This window comes from Phacochoerus africanus, chromosome 13 (assembly GCF_016906955.1).
Source record: "Phacochoerus africanus isolate WHEZ1 chromosome 13, ROS_Pafr_v1, whole genome shotgun sequence".
NCBI lineage: Eukaryota > Metazoa > Chordata > Mammalia > Artiodactyla > Suidae > Phacochoerus > Phacochoerus africanus.
The window spans coordinates 15,333,422-15,352,787 of record NC_062556.1 but is presented as its reverse complement, the minus strand read 5'-3'; the positions used below and the strand labels follow the sequence as shown (position 1 = coordinate 15,352,787).

General features: G+C 46.0%; 1 protein-coding gene across 1 annotated transcript in view; it reads left to right on the top strand.

Annotated features, from left to right (window-relative positions):
* Positions 1-8,505, top strand: part of FOXO1 (forkhead box O1) — a 93,981-nt gene extending 85,476 nt beyond the window's left edge. Inside the window, exons 2-3 of the mRNA XM_047755951.1 lie at positions 3,335-4,689; positions 5,151-8,505. Coding sequence (XP_047611907.1) covers positions 3,335-4,672 — 1,338 coding nt within the window. The 3' untranslated portion in view covers positions 4,673-4,689; positions 5,151-8,505. The remainder of the gene's footprint in view (positions 1-3,334; positions 4,690-5,150) is intronic.
* The last annotated feature ends 10,861 nt before the right edge of the window (positions 8,506-19,366 follow it).

The following is a 19,366-nucleotide window of genomic DNA, read 5'->3' as shown; positions in this document are numbered from 1 at the left end:
GCACACCAGCAGCCAGCCCCGGCTGCAGAGGAGGACAGCTCGTGCAGGGGAGTTGCCGATTTGTCCTTTTCTCTAACGGTCTCATGTAGAAACTCGGGGTTTGGGTAAGTGATTCACAGCGCACGAGTCTTCTGTCCTCACACCCAGCCTCTCTCCTCACGTGATATTTGTTCACGGTTGAAGAACTGAACAGCTCAGAGCACTGCTGGTTGCGTGTGACTTTCTGCACAGATCACAGTGAACCGTTCTTTCCCTGCCTCGGCTGTGTCCGCCGTGGCTGGCAGAGATTTGCAGACATACCATCGTTAATAGCGACACATACGTTTACAAGCTTTACCTATTCAACACCCCCCTACTCTGATTTCCCTCCCCCCAATTGGAAATCATAGCTTCTTTAATGTCCTGCTGGCTGTGTGAAAAACAGGAATTTATGCAACAAGCCCTGCATAGCAAACCTTTTCCTGTTCGGAAAAAAAAAAAATTTTTTTAATTGTTGGCAAAGTTAAGAGACAGCTCTGTTGCTCAAAGAGCGACCTGAAATGTCCTCTTAGGAAAGTATGTAGCATAATGTTTTGATAAGTAAGGGATTGCTGTGAGGCCTTTTTTTTTGTTTTTGTTTTTTTGTCTTTTTGGTAAGTCTAAGTGCTAATAAGTTAGTGTATGTCCCACCTGAGTTAGTGAATATACTTCCTGATCTTTGAAACGATTTCATGGGTGCAGATTCTGCGGTCTTGTTAGATATGGCCCCTGGTTGCAGTTGCAGATGATCTGATGTAATTAAGTGTCTGTAGGGCAGCGCCAGCCCCTCCCCCAGGCAGTGCAGACAGATGGTCGGTCAGGAAGCCACTATCTAGGAAGATCTTCCCCTTTTATCATTAACTAAATGTGACAGGGACCGGAGTCAAACTTCCTTTCCTCCAGAGATCTCATCGAGGCTTATCTGTGAGTCTATTGTGTTCAAAGAACAAGATAGTCGGGATGGAATATTGTGCAAATGCCCAGACTTTCGGCTACAGAGCTTGTCACAGGCTCATTCCAGGTCTCTCCTGGGGCAGGCCTGCGGCTTTAAGGAGGACTGCAGAACTTGGTTTGCTAGTGTTGGCGGGCCCAGCGGAGGAGGCTGTGGTGTGTGCATGTGTGTAAGAACAACCTTCCCATAGGGTCTGGGGAATGTTCCTGGGGTCGAAATAGGACATGAGAGGAATGTAGTGTTCAGCCTTTTTTAGGGATTCTCATATGTACCTGAAGACCTCAAAGCTGGTTTAGAGTTTGGGATGAGATCTGTAAGTGGGAAGGGAAGAGGAGAATCAGAATCTTGGCAACAGAAGCGAACCCTCACTGCCATCCACTTCCGCACCGGCCTAGCATCCCTCCCGAAGCCCCCATTCAGGGTCAAGGCTGACCCACACTCATCCGGGCCCTGGCAGAAGGGCTTGTCACATAGCTGCTGTGTTGCAATCCTTGGTGGAATGTAGTACAGAGGGTCAGAGGGCGTGGATTTCTCAGCCTTGACTGTCCGGCCTCACTCTGACTTTTGCTTTGCCTTTGAGAAAGTAAGATTTCCCCCTCCCATTTTTTGTTTTCTGTCTTCTTTTAATAAGAATTGTGAGCTCATGGTTTGTGTTGGCCCAACCTGTCCTGCTGTGCAGAGGCTTTGTTCCAGTGCAGTGATGGGCACACAGCATCTGCATCCCACAGTGATGGATGAGGATGTGGGCATTGTGGCTGCATCCCTGGCTGACCACACATCCAGCCAGAGCCTTTTCGTGGTCTGGGAGAGGGGTTCCACAGGGGTCCAGGGGCTCGGTCAGCTGAGCACTGCATCCACTTGGCAGAGGAAGCTGGGGAAGTCTGGGGGTTACACGCAGAGCCCTGCTCTGGGTGTCTAGGGCGTCCAGAACCCACTCCTGAACTTGGGATCAGGGCCCTGATGACAGAGACTGCAGAGTGAGCAGATAGTGAGAGTCTGTGCTGCAGGCAGAGAGCAATCAGAGTCACCTCCTCCTCCTCAGGAGCCCCCGCTTCCTTGTCCACATGTCCCAGAGGCTCTCCAGATGCTGTCAGTTGCCCGTGGGGCCAGTGGGGCATTGAATTTGGGCTTCCTTGTTTGAAGCATGGTTACACTGCTTCTGTTGGAGCTTGTGACTCTCTGGCCCCACTCCCCCCACAGTGTGTTTGGAGTTGTGGGTTTGTGTTTGTAATACCTCTAAGCTCCTGCCCACACCCCAGTGAGTAGGAGGAGGGGATGGGGCCCAGACTGGGCGGTACCTTGTGCCCCCACGACGGGATCTAATACCTTCTTGGTGACTGCGTACCATGTTCCACACATCGCTGAGTACTTGACCTACTTCGCGTCTGATCCGTAGAACACCCCCAAAGGCACATGGGGGCCGAGCAGTTTCTCCAGGTTTGTAGTCAGTGAATGGCAGGGGCAACTAAGTGCTCCAAAAAAAGGATAGATTTTCTTTACTAACTTCTAGGGGTGTATATGGCACGATTTCTTCATGGAGTTGTGATTAGTGGATCAAAGCTGGCAGCTCTCTGTCCACCTCTCCTTCCCTCTCAGGTCACCGTTTTGGCCAGAGCACAACCTCCGACAGGTGTCAGAGCCGAGTTAGTTGGTGTGTGCTGTTGGTTATTGTTGGGGGGAAAGGTAGTGAATGACATTCGAAGTTAAAATTTTCTTTTGTCTTCTTTTTCTTGTTCCTTTTTTTTTTTTTTTTTGGCAACTCAACTTTCTAAAATTAAAGAAAATTCCTGTTTTCCTTATATTTACCTGTATTTGCCTGACAGACTTGAAGGATGTAAGTGAGCCTGGGCCTTTCTTACTGGTTTTCATCAGGCTTTTAATTCTTGACTAAGAATACATCCTTCTTCCTTTCTTTCTTTTCTGTGATCCTGTGGGCCCCATAATGTAACACTTCTCACTTTGTCCATGGCAGATGTGCAGTCTGAAGAGAGTCGGCAGCAGTTTTAGGGTGATAGAGTGGGAGGGGGCTTGGATGGCACTCTGTTACAGGGTGCTGGTTGCATAGCCAGTCTAAGTGGTATTAACCCAGTTCCTGTGACTTCCCTGTGAAATGGAGCTCTATAAAAGAAGCTGTTTGTAATAATGCTTGTTTAGTTTTGTGCCCTCATTCAATTAAATACGGATACTGTTTTTAAGATAAGATACTGTTTTTCCTTTACTGGTTGGTGCTCTCCTGTAGTGACTGTACAGGTCTGTTCCATAAACTCTTTCAAAACTTGTCTTCCATGCAATACACATCTCTAGAGCAGTGGGTTTTCCAGTCGGAGAAGTACTGTATTTCTAACGCGGTGTTTTGCCTTACAGAATTCAATTCGTCATAATCTGTCCCTACACAGCAAGTTCATTCGCGTGCAGAATGAAGGAACTGGAAAAAGTTCCTGGTGGATGCTCAACCCAGAGGGAGGCAAGAGTGGGAAATCCCCCAGGAGAAGAGCCGCCTCCATGGACAACAACAGTAAATTTGCCAAGAGCCGAGGCCGGGCTGCCAAGAAAAAAGCATCCCTCCAGTCTGGCCAGGAGGGTGCCGGGGACAGCCCGGGATCTCAGTTTTCGAAGTGGCCCGCCAGCCCTGGCTCTCACAGCAACGATGACTTTGATAACTGGAGTACATTTCGGCCGCGCACTAGCTCGAATGCTAGTACTATTAGTGGGAGGCTCTCTCCCATCATGACTGAGCAGGATGACCTTGGAGACGGGGATGTGCATTCTATGGTGTACCCACCCTCGGCGGCAAAGATGGCTTCTACTCTGCCCAGTCTGTCTGAGATAAGCAATCCTGAGAACATGGAGAACCTTTTGGATAATCTCAACCTTCTCTCATCACCAACGTCATTAACTGTCTCAACCCAGTCTTCACCAGGCACCATCATGCAGCAGACGCCATGCTACTCATTTGCACCACCAAACACCAGTCTGAATTCACCCAGCCCCAACTACCAAAAATACACGTATGGCCAATCCAGCATGAGCCCTTTGCCCCAGATGCCTATGCAAACACTTCAGGACAGCAAATCGAGTTACGGAGGCATGGCCCAGTATAACTGTGCAGCGGGACTCTTGAAGGAGTTACTTACTTCCGACTCTCCTCCCCATAATGACATTATGACGCCAGTCGATCCGGGGGTGGCCCAACCCAACAGCCGAGTCCTTGGCCAGAATGTGCTGATGGGCCCTAGTTCGGTCATGCCGGCCTACGGCAGCCAGGCCTCTCATAACAAAATGATGAATCCCAGCTCCCACAGCCACCCTGGACACGCTCAGTCCACGTCTGCCGTCAATGGGCGTGCCTTGCCCCACGCGGTGAACACCATGCCCCACGCCTCGGGGATGAACCGCCTGGCCCAGGCGAAGACCGCTTTACAAGTGCCTCTGCCCCACCCCATGCAGATGAACGCCCTGGGGGGCTACTCCCCCGCCAGCACCTGCAATGGCTATGGCAGGATGGGCCTTCTCCACCAGGAGAAGCTCCCGAGTGACTTGGATGGCATGTTCATTGAGCGCTTGGACTGTGACATGGAGTCCATCATCCGGAACGACCTCATGGATGGAGACACTTTGGATTTTAACTTTGACAATGTGTTGCCCAACCAAAGCTTCCCACACAGTGTCAAGACGACGACACATAGCTGGGTGTCAGGCTAAGCTGAGTGAGTGAGCAGGTAAGATCACCCCGATATCCAGAGACCTTCTGAAAGAAAGAGAGAGGAACCTGGTCACTTATTTGCCTTGTATCGTTCATGGTTGGGACTTTTGATGTCAGCTGGCCACCCCTTGCAGAGAGGCATCTTTTATCATTCATTCTCTGCCCCTTTTGCAGCTTATACATTTTCTTTTTGAGCTCAAACATGAGGAAGCTTCCTCTAACTGCTTTCAAGAATTTCTTTTGACAGACGGCTGCATCTTTTTAGTCACTCTTCAATAAATGAATACATTTGATACAGATCAAATGCTGAAGGGTTTTTTTAAAGTGGAATTTTCTTCCATTGAATGGTTTCAGAGCTATTTGAGAAAGCCCAACCCTCCCCCAAGCATGTCTGTCACCCTAATATGTTAAGTTGAATTGATTTTCATGTGGCTCTATCTTAAATAGTGTGAGTGTGTATGTTTTTTCTTTTCCTAGGCTACACTGAAAAGTACTTCAAATTATCTGACAGGAGGAACCGAGAGAAGCAGTCCAAAGATGTCCTTCACCCCACCTTTTCATTTTCTTGATTAAAAAAAAAAAAAAAAAAAAAACACGCGTTTCTTTTTTCCTTTCGTCAGACTTGGCAGCGAAGACACTTTTCCTGTACAGGATGTTTGCCCCATGTTTGCAGGTTATGTGCTGCTGTAGATAAGGACTGTGCCATTGGGAATTTCATTACAATGAAGTGCCAAACTCACTACACCATATAATTGCAGAAAAGACTTGCAGAACCTGGTGTGCTTTCAAGTTTTGTATATAAGCTGTAGCTACAGAATTGTATTTGTGTGCGTTTTTGTTTTTGTTTTTGTTTTTTAATATCCATTTGGTCCAAGGAAAGTTTATACTCTTTTTGTAATACTGTGATGGTCTCATGTCCTTGATAAGTTAAACTTCTGTTTGTGCTACCTGTGTTCTGCCGAACTGACGAATCACGACGCACCCAGCTCTCCATTCTGCACCTCCAAGGGACAGCTCTGGACCTGTTGACGTTGCCACATAATTCACATGAGAACCAATAGCCTGTTACCAATCTGCTGAATTAACGGACTTATCAAAACTCTTTTGGGGGAAAACAATAAAATTAAATGCCAGCCTTGTACAGTTTTTTTCTATTTTTTTTGTTTGTTTATTTTGTTATTTGCAAATTTGTACAAACACTTAAATGGTTCTAATTTCCAGATTAATGATTTTTGATGTTACTGTTGGGACTTTGAGATCATTTTTGGAATAGACATTGAACTGTAATGTTTTCTTAAAACTAGAGTCTACTTTGTTACATAGTCTGCTTGTAAATTTGTGGAATCCCAGATATTTGAGGCAGCACCTGTAATTTTCATTTTGTATTTCTAACTGGATTAGTACTAATTTTGTACGCGCTTAACTGGTTTGTACACTTTGGGATGCTACTTGGTGATGTTTCTGACTAATCTAAAATCATTGTAATTAGTTCTTGCACACTCAACATTTCTGGCCCTGTCTTGGCAGGAGAGTGATCTATAGTTATGGATTTTTTGCATTTTGTGTTTAGGAGACCTTGATATGTTTTTATGTATGTGTTTTAAAGAAATTCCATCTGCTTCTACTACCCTGCAAACGAAGCGCATTGCAGAGCATTGAATCTTATGACCGCTGTGTGCTTGTGTGCGCGTCCCGTTTCACGTACTTGGGGGCAGGGAGGGGGCTCGAAATATTTGTAGGTCCGAAGTGGAAATCTGCATCTACAGCAGTCCTCCTCTCTCAAGCTGGGGGTTTTGATCAACTTCGTAACCTCTTTGAGTTCAGCTTCAGCAAAAGTTTTCCCTCTGTGCTGTTCCTGGTCTAGGTGGAGGTTGGTTTTCAGCTCTGCCTTGAAAGATGATGTTCACACTTAGACTTCATCCCCACCGCCTCCCGTTCTGTCCTGCACGTTCCTTGGCACGCTGTGGAAAGTTAAGCTGGGGGCAGGGGAGTTTAAAATGGGACTTGAGTGATTTCGTAGAGTGCTTTGTGCTCATGAGTACACATGGCTACCAAATGGAGTAAAACTTGCTTAAACTTTGGGGCCATGAGTTCAAAAACCAGCAAAGCAGCTGTAAGTTGTGTATTTGAATTTATTTTTGAAAAGATTTTGCATGAGCTAAGTATTGGAGAATTTCTTTATTCTTTCGCAACCTACACTGTAATTCTGATCATTTTGTTGTCATATTTTCCAGTGACCTATAACTGACAGACCACTTGATGGGCTTTGCGTCCCGTTTAATCCATCAGTGTGTTCATGTCATGTGGAATGCTCAGAGGCGGCACACCAAAAGGAACAGGTGCACAGAAGTGGTCCTCTGGCCTTCTTGGGGAAGGCTCTGATTCCTGTGTGCTTAGCCCCCATCACCCTTGCTTTTGTCCTCCCTGTGCATTTTGTCTCTGTTGGCTTGGTTTTTCCTCCATGTCTAACAAGAACACACGTGTTCTTGATGGGTTTCCTACAGGAGTCTATTGTAAGCTTCCCACTGCGACGTCTACTCTTTTGAAAATTCGTTAAGCAGCCGCCTCTCTAACCATCTCCATTGTTAGCCAAACTCTGTCTGCTTTTAGAAACCTTCGTTCCTGTGAGCAGTGCCTTTGCACATGTGCTAGAGCTCATTGGGGCCAGAACACTCGTGTTCTCTTCGGTGACATAACACCGCGTCCCTCCTCTCCGGCCGCCACACAGCGAGCCTCACTGCCCCTGTTGTTCACAGAAGAGGCAGCGATAGCTAAAAATCTCTGTTAAAATCTTATTGCTTCATAGAGTGACTTTGGAAAAGATGTTGTTTTCTCTTGAGTCTGTGTAAATATCCCTTTTTTTTTCCTCTTCAAATTTTTCTTTGTGTTGAAATTCTAACAGGAATCCTGGGTAGCTGTCCGGGGTACAGTGAAGTCCAGTGAAAGGCACCTTGTCTATTTTGAAAACAAACATTATGTGACCTCTGGTAATTCTTTTTCTGTACGAATACTGACTTTCTGGAGTAATGAGTATATCAGTTATTGTACATGATTGCTTTGTGAAATGTGCAAATGATATCACCTATGCAGCCTTGTTTGATTTATTTCCTCTGGTTTGTACTGTTATTAAAAGCATATTGTATTATAGAGCTATTCAGATATTTTAAATATAAAGTATTGTTTCCGTAATATAGACGTATGGAATCTATTTAGGTAATAGGTGCATTACTTGGAAAGTTCTGCTTTGACAAACTGACAAAGTCTAAATTAATTAGCACATGCTATATCCCAGGGAGCAGGAAATCAATGGAACATCCCAAGAAGAGAAGAAAGACACTTAAAATGGAAACAGTTCCCCTCAAAATCTAGGAATTGGACTTGTTCAGCTGGATATATGTTACCAGGCGACCCCTCCCGCTTCCCATCCCCAGCCCCTAACCCCCAACTGGAAATTCTTACATTCAGCTCCTAGGAGTTCTTAATTTACAACTGACTTAGAAGTTTCTCTTGTGGTTTTAGTTTGGGGGTAACCATCCAGTAAAAGATGCAATGTGGTTTATGCAAACAAAAAACCTAGCATTACTCTTGGCCTCCTCCCTGAGGCGGGCGCAGGGCCTGGCAGTGGGGCCAGGTGGGGCCACCTCAGTCCCGTCAGGACGCAGTCACGCCCCCCCCCCCCATTTCGCTACTGAGTTCAGCAACAGTGCAGATTCCACGTTCCCATTCTGCTACTCTCTGAGAAGTGCCTGATGATGTTGATGTACTTACAGATACAAGAACAATCTTTGCTATTATTGTATAAAGCCATAAATGTACATAAATTATGTTTAAATGGTTTGGTGTCATTCTTTTCTAATTGTGCAGAATAAGCTCCTTATTGGTAATGATTCTTAATGTTCAGCTGTCATGAAAGTTAAGACCTTGTCAACCATAGTGCCGTGGTTTATTCATATCTGGTGTTTCTTTGGGTGTGTGTGTGTGTGGAAACAGTCCCTCTGAGACCAAAGGAGAGTCCTGGGCATTGACGTATTGAAGTAGGATCCCCTGATCACAGACCACCCCAGCTCCAGCACAGTAATGACTAGGCTGTGAAATCTGCTGTTGGAATAGGCTGAGCTCAAGGTCAAAACCCCTGCAGGTCAGGCCAGGGAGAGTCCTGGCTGCAACTCACGGAGCAGGGATGGGTGGTGTGGAGGGAACGGTGATCTCCCGAGGCCACGTGGGGGTGGGGGTGGGGATGTGTCTTTCTCTAAGTAGCTGTAGATTGGAGCTTTCTATGTTTGCTCTCCTCCTCCCCCTAGGAGGAGAGCAAACATTTATCCCCAGGAAAATGGCTGGAGAATGAGCTAGGATTCCCACTTAATAATGGTTAAAATGCATCTTAAAACCAGCATTAAGTCCCTTCTTTCCTTGTTTCTGACTCTTTATCAGGCAGATGAACATCCAAATGAGTTGTAGTAGCAACAGAAATAGGTTATTCTAATGTGTATCTGTCTGAACACTAGAAGATCAGTCTTAACTTTCAGGATCTCCCTCCCCCCCCCCCCGCCCCCCGCGCCTCCTTCCAGCCACGGAACACTTGCTTTAAAAGACAATAGTCAGAAGCTCAGAGTGTAGAACAGGTAAAAGCGTCTACCCCAGATGTTGGGGCTTGTGCACAGATCACTTTGAAAACTGCTGATCTAGGAGTTCCCATCGTGGCGCAACAGAAATGAATCTGACTAAGAACCATGAGGTTGCGGGTTTGATCCCTGGCCTCGCTCAGTGGGTTAAGGATCCGGCATTGCCATGAGCTGTGGTGTAGGTCACAGACACAGCTCCGATCTGGCGTTGCTGTGGTGTAGGCTGGCAAGTGTAGCTCTGATTAGACTTAGCCTGGGAACCTCCATAGGCCGTGGGTGCGGCCCTAAAAAGACAAAAGCCAAAAAAAAAAAAAAAAAAGCAACTACTGATCTAGTCCCAATGCAGAAAAATGCCTTGATTGCACCCCCAGAACTCAAACCAACAGGGTCCTTTCGGCGCATCTATTGTCACTTTTTAAGACTAGTCCCCAAGTTTTAGCACCACTTGATGAGAGGAAGCCACACAGCAGGAAGGGACAGATCCCATGGTCAGAGCTCCATGCTTAACACAGAGGGAGAGTCTTCCTTTCTTGGACAGAATCTAGGCCCCTGCGGTGACCAGAGACCAAGGATCATTTCTTGACTTGTGAACCTGCCACCCTGCTGAAGGACTTTGCCTTGGCGGCTGTTTCTCCAGGTTGGAGCTGACCTCCAACAATGATGGTTCTGGTTAAACTTAGACCAGTTGGTGTTTTGGTAGGTGGAAGGCTGTTAGCTGAATGGCACTTAAGTGGCTGTCTCTGGAGTTGTCACTATCACGTAGACATTGAACTCTGGATCATCTGTCACTGCTCCTTACGGGTCACGAACCTGGGCTGGGCTGTGACCTCTAAATTGAGAGCAAGTTCATGTCAGGCTTCTGTATTGTGATTTGCTCTGTCATTATTCTGGTGTACGACTCTGGTGATCACTTAGATCCGTGGTCCCTAGGATGTTTTCCAGTTGAAGTAACTGGAAAATGAGTGAAATGTGTGTGGGATGGAAAGGGAGGTGTGTGCTGGCGTGAAGGAATGAGGAAGGCAGGTATTCCTGGGTGGTGTGGGAAATACAGGTGTGAGATGGAGACAACTGAGGGATGAGCTGGAGGGGAAGGGACGGCCTTTGGATCATTTCTCTGGAGGGAGGAAGCTACAGGGTGCCGTGGGCACCTGGAAGTGCAGGGGAGACCTTGAGTTTCGCAGGTGGCTGGGTGAGGAGGCCTTCTGTGCAGACCCCTGGCTTTGCCAACATGGCCGTGAGAGGAGGAAGCCATTCACCTGCTGAAGAAGAAGAAAAAAAGATTGAGGCCAGTATTTTCAGCTTGACCAATAGCAGGGTACTGTTTTCCTCGATCGACCATGAGCTCAAAGGCTAAGTGAAACTTCTTGACATGACTGCTTTTATCACATTCACATCTTAGAAAAGTGAAAGTTTTGTTTGCACTAGAAGCCACTGGTGGAACATAGATTTACATCCTCGAGGAAGAAAGAGGGCAACTTTGTGAGGGCTTGTTAGTTACTCTACGTCTCTTTCTTTCCACGGTCTGTAGTCTTGGTAGGCAGCTTTCACAATTCCTGTAAAACTGAAAAGTTGCCTCCGATGGTAACCCACTTGGCTGGAGTTTGTGCAAACATCTTGGGGTGGTATCATTAGCAAAATTGTTGCTCCTGTGCGATGATCTGAGACAGGAGACAACTGCTTAGTATAGGGCTCACAGTAGGTCATTTAAACCAGAGTTTTGTCTCTGGCAAATTGTGATAGAGGGTGGCCCAATTTGCACCTTGGTTGCAAAATTGTTCCAGAACAGGCCAGAGAGGCCAACTGCTTAATCTGTGCTTGTGGCAGGGATGCTCACTGTTTGCAGAGCCGTAAGCTTCTCTGTTGCTTGGCCAGTGATTTCTCCACAGATAAGGTAAGTCGAGGCTCCGCGTGTTAGGGGAAAGGACACCAAAGGAGTTGGTGTCAGCAAGGTAATGGTAGGTCTTGGCGATGTATTTCCTTAGTGGGCCTGCTGGACAGTCAGCATTGCCCTGCAGGCTACGAGGAAGAGCTTGGTCCATTTCCATTGTGTTTCAGCACCCCCCCCTACCCCCACCACCGGCAAGTCTCCGTCTCTTATTCCAGGGAGTGTGTAGATATTTTAGCAAACTCCCAGAGAGTCTGTGATGTCTCTTGAGGAATTCTAGTAGTAAGTTGTGAACCTACTGTGTGCCCAATACAAACTAGTTGAGATACTTGTTTCCCAAGAAGTCCTCTGTGGACCCAGATTAAGAAAACTGAGGGATGTTTTTAGACTGTTTGATCTTGACCTGACCCCAGTCACGTTCACCCAGAGACTGTGGAGGACACCAACTCCACGTGCCCTTTCTAGGCTGATTGGTAAACTAGTGAAGGAGGAGAGGAGAGGGCAAGGCTGTCGTTGAGGGCCCACGGTGGCATGCTGGAGCCCATGGCTAAATTCGTAGGAATTCTGGGAGCTGATTTCAGATACCACCATTCTTACAATTAAATTAGGTAAAACTTCCTACTAAATAAGTTACATTAGGAAACAAAGGTAGTACATAACTCAAAACGTATCATGTCCTCAGGAACTACATCTGGCTGTCTGCTCTTGAGGTTTTGGTGCTGGCTGTGTCTCACGGTGGGTATGCTGCCACTGCTGGTGCTGAAGCTGAGCAGTGTTGGTGTAATAAACACCGTTTGAAAGAGGATGGCTTCACAGTAAATCTCATCAGTTAAATTTATTGAGAAGAGAGTCAGTGGGTTGGGATGCAAGTCCATTTGTCACACCCCAGCTAAACTGCCACCACCACCAGATGTCGGCGCCAGATAAAAGAGTTTGGCAAAAATCAATTCACCCAATAAGAGTTTCCAATAAAGGCTGTGGTGTATTTTATTATATTTGTAGATTGTATGGTATATGCATCTTTGTATCAGCAAATTCATAATGAACTTAAGTATGAATATGCAGATGTATATAGCTGCCCCCTGGAGCAGGTTAGATATTTACCAGGACACTACTGACTGCGGCATGTGACAAAGGGGGGAAGGGACTGGCAGTTTGGATGACAGAGAAGAACCGGTGGGATGGTAGTAAGGGAGTGAGAGAACAGGAAGTTGTGTCAAGGTCCAGGGTGTGGTCACACCCGCCGTGATTGACAGGCAGTGAGGATGGGGCCCTAGAGTGAAAGAGGTCAGGGGAGGAGGAAGCCTGAAGAGCAAATGGGACGCGCACTTAGACTTCAGAGCCAACAAAAAGGACGGCAGGACCCAGGGTGGAGAGGAAGTGTCAAATTCAAGTGCCCAACCCTTTAATTTGGGGAAGGCATCAGGTGGCAGGTAGACGTCAGTGACTAGGAAAGATATGCAAGGCAGCAGTTGAACGCCCTAAGCATCCACAGAGGTCATTTCTGTGGGAAGGTTCGGGAGTTGGAAAGGAGATAGAAGAGGGTGCTAGTTTTGCTTTGCGGGTCTTGTCGAGGTTTGTCAAATGGAAATAATCACACCAACCCAAATGGAGTTACTGAGGCCAACAAAGGGCTTAAGACCCTATCACAGAGCCCGGCCTGAAGCAGTGGTGACCAAGCATTCTGGTTTGGCCAAGACAGGCTTGGGCTAATTGTGCCCAGCACAGTTATTATGAGCTGCTCTTGTCACCCTGAAGTGTTGGGGTGGCTAATTATATGCTCGCTCCATCAGCAAATGACTGTTTTCCAGTTCATTATTTCCTAGAGCCCTCACTTCACAGTGGACATACCAGGAGCCCCCAGGAAGAAGCAGTCTCTGGCTGGGGGTTTATTCTCCAACAGGAATGTTCTTCCACTGCCTGGATAGAACAGGGTAGTCTAAGGTGGCCAGGGTCCTTCCCTCCCCCCCATCCCAGGCACAGCCAACAGCCATTCCCTTTTATGCTCCCAGCCGTTCACATGCTGGAAGACTTTGGAATGCCTTTCTCCTCCTTTCCTCCTCAGCAAGGTACCGCTCCAAGCCCCCTCCTGCCCTTCAAGCCTCCACCTGCCCCTTGGGTCAGCTGGCACTTGCACAGGTGGGCTAGGTGACTTTCAGGACCCCTTTCCCACGTGCAGGCATGTGGCCATGCTCAGCTCCGGTTCCATAATAATAATCCGAAATAGGTCCTCCCGAGTGGCCCTATAGCCACCGTTCCGAGAAATTCCAAGCCAGGCCTGGGTGACTTGGGTCATCACCAAGCTCCCAGTGAGCCGAAGGCAACTGGCCGGTGCCCTTGGCCACTGGGCAGAGCCAGAGGCATTCCTCTTGGGTGAGCCAGTCTGAGCCTGCCAGCATTCCAACAAATTAAAGGCAGACCAAGGAGCCTAAGGTATTTGGACAAGTCTGGAGCTGCTATTCACTTTCTTCAACCAAGGAAAGTTCAGAGGCGGGAGAGGGGATATAAGCAGTGATGAAATGCCTCAAAGGGGTCGTTGGCTTTCCTTTGCCCAGTATCCCCACACACTACGGAATCCCCGCCCCCCAGTCACACAGCTCTTCTGTGGGCTCAGGCAGCTTTAAAATCTCACCTTTAAAACTGCCAATAACAAGACCGAGATGAAAGTTTGGGATGGAAATGCTATAAAATTTGGTTATGATGATTGTTGTACAACTATAAATGTAATAACATTCATTGTATTAAAAAAACACAAGACTGAAATGAGATGCCAGTTAATCTGCTTACCCTCCCCACCCCCACGGGAGGGTCGCATGTCTATAGAGACAGCTAGGTTGTGGCAATCCTGGAACACTCCTGCCCTCTCTGACACAGCTGGTCACCCTGAGATAGTTGTGGGTTTGTTCTCACCGGCCTTCCCCGAGAAAGACATACACACTGTCACTTGTAATTTTTGCCTGTGTCATTGGGTTGTCGCCACGGCTCCTTTGCTGAACAGAATTACATAAAATAGATGGCTTTTGCGTTCTGGTTTTTAAAATCGGATTTTGAAATTAATTGGAAATGTTCAAATATTTTTTTGAAATCAAATGTTATTTTGAAAAAAAGGTACTTATTCTCTTTGCCATGGTAACACCTTTTTCCTACCTCACATCACCACACCTACCAAAACAATGACTTGATAAAAAGAAGATATTTCCTGAAGTCAGGCAGTTCTGTTTAGAAATACTTGTGATAAAACTCACCCGGAATAGAAAATTTCATTTATTCTTATGCATGTATCTTATGAGATCTCAACAGTTCTTAGAACCCTGTACTTTAAATTAAGGTTCCAGTTCCCTTTTAACTTTTTTTTTTCCTGTCTTAATTGGTATTCCATTAAAAGCATGAGTAATTTTCAAAACCCTGGATGGGGCTGGCTGGAAGCCTCTAACAGCTGTATGGAATCTCACATAGCTATCATGTGCCCTTTTTTTTGGAAACAACAATTGGCCTTGTCTTTTGTAAGAAAATCACATGATTAAAAAAATAGATGGCTAGCAAGAATTCTGTTGTCACTCGGTTACTGGCAGGAGCAGGAATAGGGAGGGAGACATAGAAAAAATGCATTCTTGGATCCCTCAGCCACACCAATCTGCAAACGCTCCTGGAGTAAATACTGTCCTTTGTCATTTCTAGGTAACTAAAAAAAGGCCTCGGAATGTTTCCAGGGTTGGGCATTCTGTTGAGTAATACTTTGGGAGTCTGAGTTACCTTCAAAGAGTTGGCTCAAAACCCAGCCATCGTCCCCCTGCTGGGTCTGAGTGTCAGAGACGCTGATGTGAATTGAATGAATGAGAGTTCAGTCTTTATTATGGACAACAATACTCCCTCTGGGGTTAGAATTTCTTAATGTTCTTGACAGCAAAAAGAAGTTTGCCTCAGCTTTGGATCCCAAAGATGCTATTTTGACCTAAGCATCTTGAGATGAAGCCTGACTGTTTCAAATGTCGCCACCTGGGAAGGGAGCCGCAGGCACCCACTAGAGGGTGAGGGGAAGGCCACCTGTCACCTTCTCAATTCCGGAGGGTAACTGTCCCCACTGCAGAATGTTTGAAAGGGGTAGGGCTTTGACCAGCACAAGGAAGGTATTGGAATCGAGTGTTTCTCTGAGAAGGGAGCCCAAGCTTTTTTCCAGGGCAGTTCTAAGACTTGTTGAAAAACTACAAGTGAGCAGGTTATTGGGAATAGTTTTTTTCTTTAAAAGGTTTTGTGATCTTAGTAGCATTTTGCATGTGTAATATTTTCTGTTAAAGAATACCTGGCATGTGCCAAAGTTGGTTCCTCAGCCCCCCTTTGAGTTAAGATGAGCAGAGCAAACTCACCATGGCCCACAGGACGAGGGGGTTTAGTTACTAGAAACCCCGAGGAAACTTGCTTGTGAGGTACAAAACAGTGTTTCTCAAGGTGTAAGCTACCAACTGTGGGCAACAGAATAATAGGGGAAGATTTGCAAAAATGCACATTCCTGGGCTCCTCTCTAGACCTGTGAGTTCAGAATCTGGGATGGGGAGGTGCAATGGCGGAGAAATTCACATTTTATCTATTCCAGGTGATTTTGGGAATACTGAGAGTGGAGAACCACTACCAGTCTATGGAGATGCAGAAAAGTTTATTGCCTTCCATCCATCCATCCAACATCCATCCGTCATCCATCCGTCCATCCATCCATTTAGCTATTAGGGATTTCCTGAGCACCACCTGTGTACCCAGCCTTCTGCAGAGCTGGGATGCCCTGCGTGGTGCCTAGGACAAGCCCATTATCTGTCCTTATGAGGCTTTTGGTCTCCTACCCTCTTCAGACATGTGGTGAGGTTGACCAGAAAGATGTCATAAAGTATTCTTTAGAAATAGCCTACTTGGATCAGATAAATACTGGGCTGATAACTGGCCCTGAAACCCTGAAATTTCTGTCATGCATCAAAGGCTTTTACCTGCCTACTCTGCTGGACATGCCAAGGAAACTAGTTGACCAGACTGGCCTGTCCTCTGGGCGCTAACAAATCCAGGTCTGGCGGGGCCTTTTGCCAACACCAGGATCCATGCCTGAGTTGCCCTGTGGAGAAGCATTAAAGCAGCCTCAGCCAACAGGCAGACCTGGAAACATAGCCGATTTGATCCCTAGCGACCAAATGGCGCAGCTAAGTGCATCCAGGTCTGAGGAAAGTAACCCAGTCTGTGGAGGGTCTGTTTTCCCTTGGAAATGAAACTTTTTTCTGAAAATCTACTTTTTTTTTAATAGCTGCAGGACAGAAACAGCTCCTCTTGCAAGATCTCTGGAGGGAGCGTCTGCTGGACCCGGTTGTCCCAGCTGAGATGAGTTTACCATACTGATCACTTTGGTCTGGGCTGGGCAGACACCCCCCACCCCCGCCCCAGCCACCTCCTCCGGGCCAAGCCTGCTGCAGCTCCAGGGCAGAGCAGGTCAGACACCCCAGGATGATAGCGCTTTGACACCTCATTTGGGTGGTGTCCTCAGGCTGACAAGGAAATGTTTTGGATCACTGAAAGTCACAGTGGTTGCCTGGATTTTTTTCTGTTTTGTTTATAAAGTGTCCCCCAAAATGGGACATAAATCTCTCTTGCCAAAAAAACCATATCCAGTTTAATATGACTTTTTTTTAAAAGACTTCTATTAAAGTATAGTTGATACACAATGTTCCTTCAGTTTCTGTACAGTGAAGTGACCCAGCCATACATACGTTATCTATTTATATATGCACAGTCTTGTTTTATGAATACTGTCTTTCATCATGTTCTAACCCGAGAGACTACCCAGGTCTCTGTGCTGCGTGGTAGGCCCCCATTACTTATCTGTTCTAAATGTAATTTAGTCTCACCTTTTCTGATGACTCAGGGTCATCACAGGTGGATCTGAGATGGAACCAAGTTGATGTCCGGAGGTGTCCTCAGGGTTGTGAGGGTGTCTCGTGGTTGGACCCTTTCCTTCCCTCCCTCTCTCCCTTCTTCCCTTACCACCTTCCTTCTCTTTCTCTTACTCACTCTTTACCGTGGAAAACTCCAAACGTAAACAAAAGTAGGGAGAATAACAAGTGTCATGACCCTGCACGCGCTCATCTCCCAGGCTGTATTAGCTGTCAACTCAGGGCCAAACTTGTTTCATGGATACTCACCCTTGACAGTGAGTATCTTGAGGAAAGCCGACTCTATCATATAATTTCACCTGTTTGACACATGTCCATAATCATGTAGATAAGAATCCTTTTAAGTTTTAAAACACTTCTATGGCCATATGCTTTACATCCATTCAGATCCTCAGAACTTAAGAGGACCATTCAGTCAAGGTGGCAGCTGCATGTCAAGGAAACAGCATTGTTTTATCCTCCCAACATGGAGATGCAGCCGTGGACCTGATTTCTGTTGCTACTGGTTATTTTTTGCCTATTGTAGAAATCCATATACATGGGCTCACACACTGTGCTTTTCATCTCCTGGCTCCTTGCACTCAGTATGTTGCTTTGAAATGCCTGCAGGTGGTTGCTTGCATCAGTGGCTTGAGCCCTTCTCTGTTTGAGTAGAGTCCCCTTGTATAGGTATGCCAGGTGGTTGATCCATTCTTCTCTTGATGGCTGCTTCCAGGTTTTTTCCTTTTCTTTTAAGTTTTATTGAATGGTAGTTAATTTACAAGGCTGTGATAATTTCTGCTGTACAACAAAGTGACCCAGACATACATATACATATATCCATTTGCTCTGATTCTTTTCCCACATAGATTGTCACAGAATACTGGGTAGGGTTCTCTGTGCTATGCAGCAGGTCCCCATTAGCCAATCATTCCATATACTTCATTGTGCATATGCCAGTCCCAAACCCCCAGTCCATTCCTTCCACCCCCCACCTGTCCCCTTTGGTAACCATAAGCTTTTCAAAGTCTGTGAGTCTGTTTCCGTTCTGCAAATAAATTCCTTTGTATCTTTTTTTTTTTTAAAGATTCCACATATAGGTGATATCATACGATGTTTGTCTTAACACTGCCTGACTCACTTCATTTAGTATGATAGTTTCTAGGTCCATCCATGTTGCTGCAAATGCCATTATTTCATTCTTTTTTATGGCTGAGTAATATTCCGTACCACACTATCTTTATCCATTCCTCTGTTGATGGACATTCAGGTTGCTTCCATGTCTTGGCTATTGTAAATAATGCTGCAATGAACATTGGGGTACATATATTTTTGAATTATGGTTTTCTCTGGATAGATGCCCAGGAATGGGATTGCTGGGTCATATGATAATTCTATTTTTAGTTTTTTGAGGAACCTTCCTATTGTTTTCCATAGTGTTTGCACCAATGTACATCCCACCAACAGTGTAAGAGGGTTCCCTTTCCTCCACACCCTCTATGGCATTTATTATTTGTAGACTTTTTGATAATGGCTGTTCTGGATGGCCATTTTGACTAGCATGAATAAAGCTGCTATAAGCATTCTTGTGCAGGTTTTTTTTTATGAACATATATTTTAATTTCTCTTGAGTAAATGTACTCATGATCCTGCAGTTCCACTGGAATTGAGCAAGTGCAGAATCATAAGTATATCTACATTTTTAAGAAAATGCCAAATGATTTTCCAAAGTGTTTGTCTCCTTTTACACTCCCACCAGCAACATTTGAGACTTCTGATTGTTCCACATCCTCTCCAAAATTTAGTATTTTTTGGAGTTCCTGTCATGGTGCAGCGGAAACGAATCTGACTAGGAACCATGAGGTTGTGGGTTCGATCCCTGGCCTTGCTCAGTGGGTTAAGGATCCGGCATTGCCGTGAGCTGTAGTGTAGGTCGCAGATGCGGCCTGGATCTGGCGTCACTGTGGCTGTGGTGTAGGCTGGCAGCTGTAGCTCCAATTAGACCTCTAGCCTGGGAACCTCCATATGCCGTGGGTGCAGCCCTAAAAAGACAAAAGGCAAAAAAAAAATTAGTATTTTTCATTTTTAATTTTAGCCATTCTAGTGTGTATAGTGGTATCTCATTATGATTTTAATTTTCAGATACAAGTGTTGCACATATTTTCTCCTAGTCTGCTACCTATTTTTTAATAGTGTCTTGATTAATAGTACTTTTAAGTTCAATTTATTCATTTTCTTAAGGTTTGTGCTTTCTCTGGTTCACCAAGAAATCTTTACCTTCTT